Below are 16,136 nucleotides of genomic sequence, written 5' to 3' on the forward strand. Positions count from 1 at the left end.
TTCTCTATCCTTAATGATAATAAAATTTCTATATAAACGTGTGTCAATTTTGTGCTTTTAAATACTATTATATTATTATTTATAGATAACTGAATTAACAAAGATTCTATAACATTTGAGATGATGATCGATCCAGCAAAGTTTATCAAACATTTTCTAAAATGATGTTATTAACACACTCATATTTATCTTTCACACACTTCCTCTTACTTTATGTTTTCATTCAACCCGGTGATTGGATATATAGCCTAAGAAATTATAGAAAGAATTTCTATCACAAAACCGATAACTACATAAAATTGTTGCATGCTTTGTATGGTATAGCAAGCAGTTGCTAAAGATAGAGGGAGAATAAATGAGCTATGAAGCTTCCTAACATATTGCTTCTCTCTTACGGCACACTAGTATAAAAACATTTTGCGCAACGTAGGTCCTTCGTCGCGCAAAGTCAAAAAACATCGCGCAAAAATTAGCACAACGAACCTTTGTCGTGCGTCAACCATCGCGTCAAGGCAGTGGCAGCAGGATTTGCGCGACGTAGGCTACTTCTTCGTCGCGCAAACCCTTTTTTGACGGTTATAAACAAAAAATCACTATTTAACGGTTATTTTAACTCTGATTCGATGATTTTTTACAGCTACACTCCTTAACCCTATATATGAATACAATGAGCTAATTCAATCATCGATTTAAAACATTTACACAAGTGAATACCACAAAAGAAAAAGGCAATGCAAGAACCCCAAAAGAAAAGCAAAAGGGATAATAAAAAAATTAAAAAAAAACTTTGCGCGACAGGTGCACCTGCGTCGCTCAAAATAGCTTTGTGGGATGAAGACCTACGTCGCGCAAAGTTTTTTTTTTTTCCCTTTTGCTTATGAACTAATTCGACCATCGATTTAAAACATTTACACAAGTGAATATCACAAAATCTTATGTTATACTTAATGAAAGTATAAGTAAAGTTCAAGTGTTAGTGAATCTATTGTTTTGACAGTTATAAATAAAAAATCACGATTTAAATAAAAAATCACGATTTAACAATTATTTTAACTCTGATTTTAATGATTTTTTACACTACACTCCTTGACCCTATATGAATACAACAACTGATTCGATCGTCAATTTAAAATATTTACACAAGTGGATACCACAAAAAATCTTATGTTATACTTAATCAAAGTATAAATAAACTCTATGTTAGGGAATCTATCGTTTTGATGGGATACGCATTCTACGGAACTAATTTCAACGATCCAACCATCACACTTGTTTGTATATACTTCGAGATTGCATACGCCAAAAGTCATAAAATACAAACATTCGGAGATCAAGTAACAGGACAAAACTTTTTAACGGTTATAAATAAAAAATCACGATTTAACAGTTATTTTAACTTCGATTTTGATGATTTTTAACAGCTACACTCCTTGACCCTATATGAATGCAATGAACTAATTTGATCTTCAATTTAATATATTTACACAAGTGGATACCACAAAATCTTATGTTATATTTAATGAAAGTATAAATAAACTTTAAATGTTAGGGAATCTACGGTTTTGATGGGATACGTATTCTACAAAACTAATTTCAAAGATCGAACTGTCAAACTTGTTTGTATATACTTCGAGATTGGATACGCCAAAAATCGAAAAAAAAAACATTCAGAGATCAAGTAATGGGACAAAATTTTTCAACTATTATAAACAAAAAATCATGATTTTACGATTATTTTAACTCCAATTTTGATGATTTTTTACAGCTACACTCGTTGACCCTATATGAATACAATGAACTGATTCGATTGTCAATTAAAATATTTACACAAGGGGATATCACAAAATCTTATGTTATACTTAATGAAAGTATAAATAAACTCTAAATGTTAGGGAATCTATGGTTTTCATGGGATACGCATTCTACGAAACTAATTTCAACGATCCAACCGTTAAACTTATTTGTATATACTTCGAGATTGGATACGCCAAAAATAGCAAAAACCAAACATTCAGAGATCAAGTAATGGGACAAACTTTTCGACGGTTATAAACAAAAAATCACGATTTAATGGTTATTTTAACTCCGATTTTGATGATTTTTTACATCCACACTCCTTGACCCTATATGAATATAATGAACTGATTCGATGATCAATTTAAAATATTTACACAAGTGGATACCACAAAATCTTATGTTATACTTAATGAAAGTATAAATAAACTCTAAGTGTTAGGGAATCTATCGTTTTAATGGGATACGCATTCTACAAAACTAATTTCAACGATCCAACCGTCAAACTTTTTTGTATAAACTTCAGGATTGCATACACCAAAAATCGCAAAAACAAAAAACATTCAGATATCAAGTAACGGAACAAAACTTTTCAACGGTTATAAACGAAAAATCACAATTTTACGATTATTTTAACTCCGATTTTGATATTTTTTTATAGCTACACTCCTTGTGTGAAATCTCGTTCCTGGATTTCACTATTATAATCTACGCATTGTTATTATTGAAATTTTAAGTTATTTTTGGGAAGTTATATTAATTTATTTGAATTTAGATTTTAATTAAACTAGTTACGAAGTTTGAAGTTTGGAAATTAATTATTTAAAATTCGTAGATCTTTCAAGGTCACAATTTATATTTCTGAATAGAGCTCGATCCCATGAATGCATATGCGAAAGACGTTTGCGAGTTCGAATTATAATGGTATAGTTACGGACGTTTGAAGCTGTGATACTATAGATTTTATGAATTAATTATCTCCCACTTTGTGGATAAGAGGCGCAGATCGATATGGGGTTAAGTGGATCTTTAGAATTGAAAAAAAAAAGGAGGGGAAACAACCAATCAGGAAGAAGAGGAAAAGAAAGGAAAGAAAAGGAAGAAACAGACCTCCCCTCCCGTCCGTACACCCGCGCACCCACCCGAGCAAATTTTGCCATTTTATTCCGTCGAACCACCACCATACAACACCTACAACTTCTTCTACAACATCCCTTCTACCATTTTCACCCAAGATTGTGGGTTTTTAGGTCAAAAATCGTGAATAACAGTGCGAGGAGCCCAGAGGTGTTCGACAGCTATTCGGTCGTTCCAGCGAGTTTCACCACCCATCACCACCCTCAATCAACTCCCCTTGGACCCAGGAACAAGACCCAACCAGTGGTAGGGGCGTTGGAACACCAAAGAATGAGATTGAAGAACACTCACCTTAGGGTTTCCGATGGGTTCAAGCTAAATTTGGGCTTTTCCTGGCCAAATTGGACTTGGCCATAGGTATAAAGTTTGCTTTACTCACTAAGATCTACATTTCTATAAAATTTGGTAATTTTTAAAAATAGTTAAATTTTCTGGTGAGTTGTGGTAGCCAGCCGCCGTGTGTGGCGGCGCGTGCGGCGATGGACCGATGATGTCTTTCTAAGTCCAATTAGATACCCTGAATTCATAATTGATATCCGTATGCAGTGGTTTGATTGTTTGAACTTAGTTTCATTATGATACATCAATTGATCAAAATTTGAATCGACGATCCGACCGTTGGATCATCACCAAACTTTAATACATTATAGAACATAATATTTAAAGATAGCTATAACTGATGGATCGGGAATCCGATGTACAATCTTCCTGAATTGGATTTCTAAGTTAGTAAAATTAATTGTTAACTGCCACCTAATTCTAGCAATTGACGGAGATCTGGTTGTCGGATCTCTATGAGAATTTAGTATGTTGTTTTATGAAAATAATGAGGACCTTTAGAAGTTACAAATCCAAAATTTTATGGGCAGATCTTTCGGATCGAATTATGTGGAGTTGCGAACCCTACCGTTGATCAAGAGTTGACTTTTGGTCAACATGTCTCGAAACATTCTGGATACTAAAATTGGTACTACGGGAGACTAAGTGAAGTCTAGTGGACCCACATTGGTTAAAGAGTGACTTAAATATATGGGGTAGGGTTATTACCTTAAATTCTTATATTAGTATCCGTTGTGAATATGAAATGGTTTTATAAGTGTGATTTTTATTGAAATGTGATGTTTATATATTTAGCCATAGACCTATGTGTATGAAACATGATTTGGCTTGTGTACTAATGATGGTTGCGATATATGTGTGTTTAATTATCTCTTTTTAGCAATGTGAATGATAAGTATGATGAATTAGTATGTGATCTTAGAATCCTATTAGAAGTATTCTGTAGAATTTATATGATTGTGTGATGTATTAGTTGATGGCCATGAGAAGTTGATGGTGTAGTGACTACGTTGTAACCAATAGGGGTTGAGTTGTGGGTAGGTTGTGTGTTGAATTTCCTGCACCATGTAGCAGTGGTACATGGATGGTCATGCTTGGTTAATCCGCATTGGGGGACCATACTATATGTGGATCGCGCTTGGTAAATCCGCGTTGGGCGATCTTTATGGCCATTTATACTTAGGGGTGATCATGCTTGGTTAATTCACGAGCGATGATCACTGCCTAACAGTTCCGTAGGTGTGACTCTGTTTGGTTAATCCACGATAGAGGGTCACTACCTACTTGGTTATCCTGGTCCTGCTTGGTTAATCCGCAATAAGAGACCATATTATTTGTGGATTGTGCTTGGTTAATCTGCGATAGGTGATCACTGCGTAACAATTCCATAGGTGTGACTCTGCTTGGTTAATCCGCAATAAGGGGTCACTACCTACTTGGTTATCCTGGTCTTGCTTAGTTAATCCGCAATAAGGGACCATGGTCCTATTTGGTTAATCCGCGATAAGGGACCATACTATTTATGGATCGTGCTTGGTTAATCTGCGATAGGCGATCCTTATATCTTTGGTATGGCCACACACACACACACAGTTAGGGGTGATCATGCTTTGTTAATCCACGATAGGTGATCACTGCCTAACAGATGCGTAAAAGTGACTCTGCTTGGTTAATTCGCAATAGGGGTCACTGCCTACTTGGTTACTATAGGGGTGGTTCTGCTTGGTTAATCCACGATAGGGGGCCACTTCCTGTTTGGTTACTTATGTAGGCTTCGGCCGAACTGGCATCCCTCTATCCCTAGTTTTTAATGTATTTCTAAATGATGGTTTTAAGAATCTTATGGTTGAATTAGAAAAAATGTTGGATGTCTGGGTGACTCCTTAGGAGATTTCAGAGACTCGATTATGATTTCATAAAAATATGATTTTATATATGAGGCTTATAAATGATGATCAATGGTATTTTTTTTAATGAATATCACATATTTGTATTATTGTCACTCACCCGAGCTTCGCAGCTTATCCAAGTTCTGATTTTCCCAATGCACAATTTCCATGATGTAGGCACTGATTTTACATGTGACAAGTCTAGGTAGATTACGAGAAACCGATTGATATTTTGGTTCCGTTGAGTGGTTTAGAACCCGATGTGGTTGGATTCCGTTAAGTGGTCCAGAATCCTTACACTTGCACATTTCCAAAAGGTTAGTCTATAACCTTAGATTCGAGTAAATGAGAATTATTCACATTAGACGTAGTGAATATAAATTAGATTTGCCATGTTGTTACTCATAATCCAAGTAGGGAATTATATGGAGTTCTTTAATTAAATACGTGAAATGATATGTTATCATGTTGATTGATAACGTCGTTAAATACTATGATCATGCATCCTTGATTTATGAATGGATTGATTGACGGGATTGTGGAATGACCTTGGTTATGGTTGTTATTATTATGATTATTTTAGTTGATCAATGTGGCTTGAGAATAATATGTGCTTCGTTGGTTATTTGATATGTTACATGTTGTGGATGGAAGTATCGTGCTGAAAACATGGAATTTATATGATGGATAGAATGAGAATCTTCAACGGCATGTTGGTTTGTTTCGTACCCTGAACTTGGTAATGTCATGCATGTCAAGTTCTAATAATTAATTACAGAATGCTATGTATTCCTGTTAGAACGCACTAGAATAAATGTCTAAATTAGTGAACAATGAACTACGAATGGCTTGATCATAGGCAGTCTAACGAGGATGTTAGATGCAGCCATAAAGTCTACGAAGAATTATTGCGCAGTTAGATTTTAAGCTGTGTTTTGCCATTTTCTGGAGGCGGGGTATGTTAAAGATACGGGTATTTGGTGACGTCACGTGTCAATCCTGGATGTATGTCGGGATCGGGGCGTGACACCTTGACCCTATATGAAACAAGGAACTGATTCGATCGTCAATTTAAAATATTTTCACAAGTGGATACCACAAAATCTTATATTATACTTAATGAAAGTATAAATAAACTATAAGTGTTAGGGAATCTATCGTTTTGATGGGATACTCATTCTATGAAACTAATTTCAACAATCCAACTGTCAAACTTATTTGTATATACTCCGAGATTGCATACACCAAAAATTACAAAAACAAAAAAAAACATTCAGAGATCAAGTGACGAGACAAAACTTTTCGACAGTTATAAACAAAAAAGCACGATTTAACGGCTATTTTAACTCTGATTTCGATGATTTTTTACAACTACACTCCTTAACCCTATATGAAAACAATGAACTAATTTGATCGTCAATTTAAAATATTTACACAAGTGGATACCACAAAAGAAAAAGGCAATGCAAGAACCCCAAAAGAAAAGCAAAGGGGAAAAAAAAAAACTTTGCGCAACATAGGTGCACCTGCGTCTCGCAAAACATCTTTGTGCAACGAAGAACTATGTTGTGCAAAGCTAGGAAAAAAGTAGTAAAGCATTCTTGGTTTGGTGCCAAAATTTTGCGCAACGCACAAAACATCGCTCAACTGTCCTTTGCGCAATGACACTTCGCGCGACGAAGACTGGCGTCACACAAAACTGTTTTGCATGACAAATGTGCACCTACACCGCGCAAAGATGTTTTGTGCGACGCCATTCTTCATCACGCAAACTGTCGTCGCACAAACAGACTTTGTGCGACGAAATTTGCTGCGTTGTGCAAACAAGCTTTTGTACTAGTGGCAGTTACAAATCAGGGTAAATGAGGCATTTCACCAATGCAAAATATCTAACAATAATAATAGGTTTCTGATACAATGACAGTTAAGAGCATATTCAAAAGAGATATCAAATACAAAACATCAAATTTAAATTTGAGTGGCTTATGTGGAAATTTGGAATCATGCAAAACTTCTTACTTACAAGTTCATATGTTATGCGCCTATTTTGTGTGTAGCCTGTATATGTCAAAATGTTTCATTTTATATTAGGGAATTGTTATTAACACTCCCAAAATCTCATTCTACACTCTTTACAAAAGTAAAAATTTCTAATTATAAAAAATTTAGAATGCAAACCAAGAATTTTTTTAGTACCAATAACAATGCTCTTATATTATTTTCTTTTGTAATATTTATTAGTTATTTATTAAAGAAGGTTGAAAGTAACAATTTCACATAAACAAAATAAGTTGTATTCATTGTGGGTCCTACCATTAATCGAATTAAAAATAATTTGGCATCCATCTCTCTTCTTGTCATTTTTTACGCTGGGAGCACCTTCTTCAATCCAACTTAGCATTTGGCTCCACGGTTGAAGCCACTTTTGCTGTTAAAACTATCCGTTTTTGTCCACCTAGCATTTTTGACATTTTCATTAAAGGAAGTTTTAACGAAAAATCTGTGGTACTGTTCATTTTAACGAAAAACCACATTTTTACACTAAAAAGTCAATTATGTTACTATTCACTTTACCATTTATTTGGTCCTTATCGTTAAAACTCAAAGTTTTCAAACCATTTTCATTAGTTTTCCTTAAAACAAAAGGTTAAACACATTTATCCTAACATGAGACTATGACATGTGAAATGCAAATGCAAAAAAAATTCAATACCTTAACTTGCAGTTTGACTTGAATATTTGGGTAGACTTTATAACTCGTTGCAAAAGCAACCCTCCAAAAATTCCAACCTAATTAAACTATGGAAAACTAATGAAAATGGCTTGAAAACTTTGAGTTTTAATTATAAGGACAAAATAAAGGGTAAAGTGAATAGTATCAGGATTGACTTTTTAGTGTAAAAATGTGGTTTTTCGTTAAAGTGAACAGTACCGAGTGATTTTCGTTAAAGTTCCCATTAAATATTAATTGTGTGTAAGTGATCATTTAAGTGGCTCAACCAGCTCTCCTATTGGCCAACTCTATCTTGCAGTCTAGACATAGAAGTCCAAAAGTCTTTATGCTAAGGTCATCCAAATTTATAACACTAAACTAGAGAAAACATTGAAGATATGCAAAAGGTATCACAGCATAGTACCTTGATTCAGAAGGGTCTCCAAATTTTCTTTACATGTACACAGACACATGTGTAGCTATATTAAAATATGCAAATATAATACCAAAGTTCTAATCTAGTGCTGGGTTTTTACCATTTTGAGGCTTTGAGCATGAGCTAGGTTCGATTGGTTTTGCCTTGCTGATTTCAAAAACATGCAATTGTTTCGAACTCATGACCTATTGAAGACAGAAAACACTTTTGTCCACAAAAACAAACTTATTTTTTATTCACTGACTTTTAATACTTCAATTTTATAAAATTAAAGTTCCCAATAATAAAATGCCTCCTTGTAAGTTTTGCACAAAGCACCAAAATGCTTAAGGCCGCCCCTGCACCAAACTAACAAGACTTCTTGACTAAAAAATAAATAAATATATATAATATGTACCAAGACTTCGTGGAAAAAGTACTCTCAGCCAGACATCAAATTTGACGTTTATATATATATATATATATATATATATATATACACCAAGAGTCACTTCGTGGAAAAAGTGGACAAGGATTGTTTGTGCTCTCACTTTCGGTGTCCTTCTATTTTGTGTGGTCACGGTTAAGTCACGTCAATATTTTATATTATTTTTTTAGAGGTAATAAGATAAAAATGAATAGTAATATAAAATGTTGAAGTAGTTTAACCGTAACCACACAAATAAAAGGGCACGAAAAGGCAAGTGAAAGAGCAGACAATCCTTGTCTGAAAAAAGTAGTCTCCAGACATCAAATTTGACGCCAGAAACTACAAAGCACCGATATAGTATTTTGGTTTGAATTTTTATGACGAAATTGGTGCTATTTCAGTTTGAAAAATCAAGGTCATATTTTTTATTTTTCCTATACAAAACTTTCTCACTTTCACTTTTATAATAAAATGATGTTATCTAAATCTAAATTACATATTAATAGAATTTTGTTTTTCAATTAAAATTATCTAAACTACATATTAATAGAACTCTATTTGTCATCACTTAGTATTACGATCTAGTGACACTTATAAATGAGAGGTCTTAGCTAGGTTTGATTCTCGCCAAAGGTAAATTTGAATCACATTATTAATAGTCCGTTGTAAGGCTCACCCCACCCCCTCCCCTTAGTGTAAATAATATAGTTTGTTAAAAAAATAAAAAATAAAACTCTATTTATCAACTAAAAATCAATGAAATTACTATTATACCTTTTTATACATAACTAAAAAAAATTAGACATTATAATAATTTTACCCAAACAAATTTTTACTTTTTTTTTTTTTTGAACCTCACAACCATAGCATCCTATCAATACCTAAACTCACTCTTTGTTTCTATCTCTCCCATTTGCACCCACCCATGTCGACTTTTTTCATACTTTTTCTAACTTCCCCAATCCACTAATATTTAATTCTTTATAAATTTTAAATCACACACAAGGGGTGTCTACTGCATCTAGTTGTATATAAAGTAAAGGGAAAAGGGTACTAATCACCCTTTATTTTTCATAAAAAATTTGGATTAAAATATGTCATGATAGGAAACAAAACGAAAATAGAGACGAAATTTGCTTTCAAATGATGTGTTAAGATGAAGAAAAAAAACCTGCTTTTATGTAACACAAAGGAACACTAGTTTGAAACGAAACCCTTTTATATTATAAAATCGAAGATTATTACCAGTTTTCTAAATTAATATCTCACCATAATGCGTTTATGTTATAAATTGCTCACTCAAAGGTGTTTTGTTTCTTTGTTGCGGCTGTTTTAGACTTTATTCTACATTAACTTGCTGCCATGACTTCTGAATCCATAGTTCACAGGTGATTTACTTCACCTTATCAGCTTTCTTAATTTTATCTCTTATACTTAATTTCTGTAAGAATTTCTCAAAGCAGTCATGAAGCAGATGAAAAACACGTTGATGCCATGAACTGGGATGAACTGGAATTTGGGGTAATTCCAACCGATTACATGTACATAATGATATGTTCCGATGGAGAGAATTTTTCACAAGGCCATCTCGCTCCCTATAGAAAGATTGAGCTCAGCCCATTTGCTGGAATCTTGAATTATGGACAGGTAATTACACTTAGTTGCCCTTATGTTTGTTTCACTATGAGGCCGAATAATCGGATCCATGCTCATTAATAGATGAGTATCGATCCGAGGGCTTGTAACTCTAGTAGTTAAAAGTATCTACGTGATGGTGTCATCAGGGAATATTAGAAGGTCTCAAGGCAATCAGGACGAAAGATGGTCGCATTCAGCTGTTTCGCCCGGAAGAGAATGCTCTAAGAATGAAGACGGGTGCAGAGAGATTGTGCATGCCATGTCCATCTACTGAGCAATTTCTTGCTGCTTTAAAACAAGCAGTCCTTGCCAACAAGCGTTGGGTATTTTCACTTTAGACCCTACAGTTCTAAAGTTTACAGACGTTAAAACTGACGTTTTAATTTTCGTATGTATGTATGTATGTATGTATGTATAGGTACCACCTTCAGGGAAAGGAGTATTGTATATTAGGCCATTGCTCATTGGAAGTGGTTCTGTTCTTGGCTTGGGGTCAGCAACAGAGTACACATTCCTAATATTTGCTACTCCAATTGGTAGTTATCACAAGGTAACTTATTTGCCAATGCAATTCGTGTTAATCACCAATTAGTTTTAGATTGGAGACTTTAACTTCGATATAGTTTCAAAGTCAAGAATTAAGTCACGTATTGCTAATTGATTGGGATTCGATCGCGAAGAAAAATACTTGGTTCTGTGGTAATTTCGTTCACATAAATTATGTTTTTCTTAAATTAAATTTTAGATTTTTCCTGGTTACTCTCTATTTTTCAGACCCTTTTTTTTTTTTCTTGGGAAGTTTATTTTTCAAACTTTGATTTTGTTTATACAACAGAGTGGCAGCACCATGAATTTGTACATTGAGAATGAGGTTCGTAGGGCCACTCCTGGTGGAACTGGAGGCATCAAAAGCATCACCAACTATTCACCAGTAATTACTTGGCTAACTTATATATATAATTAGGTTGAAGATATTAGGATCTTCTAAATAATTTTTATTTTTTGCTCCATTTCAATGCTACAGATTTTTAAAACAGTACAGAAGGCTAGGGCCGAAGGGTTCACTGACGTCCTCTTTCTGGATGCAGCCACTGGAAAAAATATTGAGGAGTGTTCTTCATCTAATATTTTCATTGTGAAGGTATTAGTAATTACAATTTGCATATACGGTTTCAATATTACAATTCACCAACACTCCGAGCATGTTACGTGACCGGATTGTTAAACCCTAAGCCCTAATTTCTCAGTAACATGTTACATAACAGAATTGTTAAGCTACACAATCAAATAAGAATTATTTTAATCGACAACAAAAAAAACGTGCATTATTGAGTTTGAAGTGTTGTTCTAAAAATTAAAAAACAAAAATAACAATGTTATCGAAGGCTTCTATGTGAAATGCCCATTCAAGTTTGGCCTAACAATTATTTTACTGGTGTAGGATAATGTGATTTTAACTCCACCAACCAATGGAACTGTCCTTCCAGGGATAACAAGGAAAAGCATCATAGAAATTGCTCTCCATCTCAATTACGTGGTAATTAACGACCCCTTTTTACCTTAATTAAGCATTAACTACTGCTTGTACAGCTTGTTAATTATATTTCACAAGTCTAAAATGTAAATTTGACTCATGAGAAGTGATTTTCTAGCTAATTGCAACCTCTAAAACCATGTTTTGGGAAATGGATATCAGGTGGAGGAACGTGATGTTTCACTAGAGGATGTGTTGGCTGCTGATGAAGTTTTCTGTACTGGGACTGCTGTGGATGTCATTGCCGTTTCTAGCATAACATACCGTGACAAAAGGTACTAGTGTTTGAGGAAAATTCTTAAGGAAAAGCACTTTTGGTACTTCTATGCCTTGAATTTTTAATTTAAAATTTTTTATGTGCTTTTTAAACCAAATGCACTTCATACAAAAGCAGTTTAGAACAGACCCTCAAAATCGTGGCATTTTTTTTTTATAAATATCGTAACCCTGGAATTTAGTAGCTAATAATGGATTATGTTAATGCAGGGTTGAATACAGAAGAGGGAAAGAAACTGTGTTTTGCAAACTGCGTGAAATGCTTACTGAGATTCAAACAGGTTTGATTGAGGACAAAATGGGGTGGACCTTGCTGATTGATTGAGCTGCTGCTTGATCCCCGTTTCATTTCCAATGAAGCATGTGCGTTCATAATATGAACTTCGTATGGATACCAAATAAATTGAGATGTTTTTCATATTGTTCTTCATTGCTAAACCTGAAACCAGGTTCTTGGATTTTTTTTTTTGTTGAATTTGTGGGACAATATATGCAATCGTATGTTTAAATTGAAAATATACTTATCTTTGTTTTTTTTTGTTTTGTTTTATAAATATTGCTTCTCTACCCTTTACTATATGAACATTTTTTAAACACTACTCGTAGTACTAAGTGTCTATATGAACATATTATTAAACACTACCCGTCATGAGCAAAGCCATAAAAGTTTTTTTTCTTCATATAGTGTAAACTTGTGACTAAGATATTAATGTAATTGGATGTTTTATAAGTTTTAATATAATTTTTCTCCCGTCTGTGATTTATTGTGGGTAATTAAAGAGTGTAGCCGCTAATTATCATTCTAACATTTTCATTTTTCAACATGGTTATGGCCATACACTTTTTTTTTTTTCTCAAATGATAATATACACTATTAGTTTGTTGTATTTAAACACAGAAATAAACCAAAAAATAAATCAAAGAGATAAGAAGCTTTTGTGGGTTCCACAAAGAACATATCGGATATAACCATCTAGAGGGTTACAAGTACCCACTCATGGGCTTGATTAATGAAAATTAAGAAGAAATAAAAGCAAGAGATTTGAGGAAAATAAGCTTATCTAAATTACTTATTAACATCACAAAATAAATTTATGAGCATTAATTCAATTTCTCATAAACCCAATTTTGCTTTTTTTTATTCAAGCCTTACAAATACCATCATAAAATCTCCAATTTAAAAAAAATAAAATAAAAAAACCTCACTTTTTTAGTCTCTCTTTCTCTGTCTCACATTTGTCTCCAACTTCTCTCTTTTTCATATATTTTTTCTTTTAAAAATTTTTATATTTACACACATAGTATATGGGCTTCATCTAGTAGTATATATAGATGTTTAATTAGCATCTATATGTATGGTTGTTTCTAAGCTGCAGACCTTGCGTGACCAGAATCTAACTGCTATGATCTGATGAGCTCACATGTGGAACTGAGTTGTTGTGACCTGGTGTAATTCAAAACTTTTATTTTTTTTATTCACTGGATATGTTTTTGTTGGAGAGAAAGGGAGACTGAGAGATTATTCGCACATTCAAGAGGGAAAGAAAGGCAAAGAGAGGGAGTTGGTGTGAGGAATCGATTTCAGGTGGATTGAAGCTCCGTTTCGATTGTGACCCGGTAATCCTATACCTTTAAATTTTATTTTATTTTTTTGTTCCCTGGGTGTGTTTTTGTTGGAGAGAGAGGGAAAGATTATGGTTTTCTTCGCAAGGAAAAAGAGGCAAAGAGAGGGAGCTGGTGAAAGGTGGGAGTGTTCGATTTCAGGTGGATTAAAGATGAGTCTCGATTGTGACCCTATAAATCCTATACCTTTATTTTTATTTTTATTTTTTTTGGTTCACTGGTGTGTTTTTGTTGAAGATAGGGGGATAGCTGATGGTTATATTCGCAAGGAAAAAGAGGCAGAGAAAGGGAACTGGTGAAGGGTGCTCGATTTCATATGGATTGAAGCTCTGCTTAGATTGGAAAGGGTGGTGCGTCCAGAACCTCTGAAGAAACTCAGATTGTGAAGTTTAGTTTTCTGTCGTCATTTGATCCATTTCCGTTCCATTGTGGTTCTAAAAACCAACTTCGGGTATGTGTATATGATATTTATAATTTTGGGATTTGAATCCATAATACTGGTGGTTACCACTAGACTTGATTGAGATCCCGAAATTGGATTAGATATATAGGTGTAAAACTTGTGCTAGGTTGTGATAAGTTGTGTTGTAGTTGTGTACATTTGTAGTAGGTAGATATTGAACTGTAATTCGATAGGGAGTGAGTTAGAAATAGAAGAAGAAAGGATGTAGATGTAGGAGATCAATTTGGTGCAGGGAAGGTTGAATTTGTGGTACCAACGGTAGACAATGAGTCGAAACGCAAATTGAAAATGGAGTTTGGTTCGTTGGATGAAGGGTATACTCTTTACAAAACTTTGATCTTCATTGGTTTTTCGAATTCTCAGTCTGAATATTCACTATTTGTGAAATTTGATCCTTCTCTTCTGATTTTGTTGGTCTATGTTGATGCTATTTAGGTAACTGGTCATAGTCCTACAGTTTGTAAGGCATTTTTCAAAGGGCTTAGTCAGTTAATTTCAGTTAAAGACTTCGGTGCATTACACTACTTCTTGGGTTTAGAGGTTCACAGTTTTTCAGGTCCTTTTCTTTCTCAAGTAAATGTGCACTGGACCTATTCATCAAAACACATATGGAAGGGTGTAAACCTTGTGCTACACCTCTTGGTACTCACAAGTTAGATCACATTGGTACTCTGTTACCTATCCTCATGAATACATATCAATGGTGGGGCATTGCAATATTTGACATGAACAAGAACTGATCTCTCATATGCAGTGAATCATGTTTGTCAGTTTCTTCATCGTCCTGGAGGTACTCACTTTCAAGCTGTCAAAAGAATACTGAGGTTTTTAAAAGGCTCTATTGATCATGGTTTGTGGTTCAAGAAAAACTCTTTGGATCTCACTGCCTTCTCTAATGCAGATTGGGTAGGCTGTGTATTTGACAGAAGATGTACAAGTGATTACTGTGTTTATCTGGGTAGTAATCTCATTAGTTGGAGTGAAAAGAAGTAGCAAACAGTTGCTCGTTCCTCAACGAAAGCTGAATATAGATATCGGGCTCATACTATAGCAGAACTACCTAAGTTTGCAAAATATTTAAGGACATTGGTTTTCCTCTGTCTAAAGTTCCAGTTTTGTGGTGTGACAATGTATCTGCCATTTCTCTGGCTTCCAATCCAGTGTTCCATGCTAGTAACAAACAAGCGGAAATAGATTATCATTAAATCAAAGAGCTGGTTCTTGCTCATACCCTCCGTTCAGCTTGACCGGGTGTAAAGACACAGCTCATATTCGCAGTACAGTCAGCAGTGTCATAGTCTAGTCATTGTCCTTATCCTTACCTATTGCAACAGTTATGTAACTAATTGTAGTGTTAGTGTGAGGTGTTAGTGTGATTAGTTAGGCTTGATTAGTTGCTAATCATTATTGGTAAATGTATATAACTCCAGTGTCAATCTTATTCATTCGAAAGGTAACATTGGTAATTTTGCATGCTTTGCTGCTAGCTAGGTAGCTTATTCAGTCAAATTCTTTTATTATTGTGAAGAAATGTTATCCTGTCAAACAGAGAATATCGACCATTATTTAAGTAGATTCTTGCCAAGACGTCTCATTCAGATTCATTCTGCGACAACATAATATGATTATGTTATTATGCTATTGAACTTTTGGTGATATAAATATGCAAATTGCGGGTTTTGTCAGGGTATATATGAAGGTCTTAAGGCGGCATACAGGACATAAGATGATCGATTTCTGCTCCTTAGGCCTGGACAGAATGCCTTAAGAATGCAGATGGGAGCAGACAGCATGCAATATTTTCATCTTGAAGGCAAAACCAATTAGCATTACTGCGCTTTTGGTCCACTCAATTCGAAAGCGTAAAACTAGAGCATGCATGCTT

The 16,136-nt window shown here is 34.3% G+C and overlaps 1 protein-coding gene and 1 long non-coding RNA gene across 4 annotated transcripts; both read left to right on the plus strand.

Moving 5' to 3' along the window:
- Positions 1 to 9,953: 9,953 nt before the first annotated feature.
- On the plus strand, positions 9,954 to 12,700 carry LOC126623297 (putative branched-chain-amino-acid aminotransferase 7). 3 transcript variants are annotated; one of them, XM_050292145.1, is made up of 9 exons: positions 9,954 to 10,105; positions 10,181 to 10,364; positions 10,502 to 10,678; positions 10,774 to 10,905; positions 11,191 to 11,286; positions 11,380 to 11,496; positions 11,797 to 11,892; positions 12,052 to 12,164; positions 12,376 to 12,700. In XM_050292145.1, exons 1-9 carry the CDS (start codon positions 10,080 to 10,082, stop codon positions 12,488 to 12,490), a joined length of 1,056 nt encoding a protein of 351 aa, XP_050148102.1. In that variant the 5' UTR covers positions 9,954 to 10,079; the 3' UTR covers positions 12,491 to 12,700. The 3 variants fall into 3 exon arrangements, with proteins under 3 accessions (XP_050148102.1, XP_050148104.1, XP_050148103.1); XM_050292146.1 differs by having other exon boundaries at positions 9,966 to 10,105; positions 10,192 to 10,364; XM_050292147.1 differs by lacking the exon at positions 10,774 to 10,905.
- Positions 12,701 to 13,519: 819 nt separating this feature from the next.
- LOC126623303 (uncharacterized) lies at positions 13,520 to 15,717 on the plus strand. Its single transcript, XR_007623721.1, has 2 exons — positions 13,520 to 15,041; positions 15,153 to 15,717. It is a non-coding gene; the product is annotated as an uncharacterized LOC126623303 (long non-coding RNA).
- The last annotated feature ends 419 nt before the right edge of the window (positions 15,718 to 16,136 follow it).

Source organism: Malus sylvestris, chromosome 5 (genome assembly GCF_916048215.2).
Source record: "Malus sylvestris chromosome 5, drMalSylv7.2, whole genome shotgun sequence".
NCBI classification, from domain to species: Eukaryota; Viridiplantae; Streptophyta; class Magnoliopsida; order Rosales; family Rosaceae; genus Malus; species Malus sylvestris.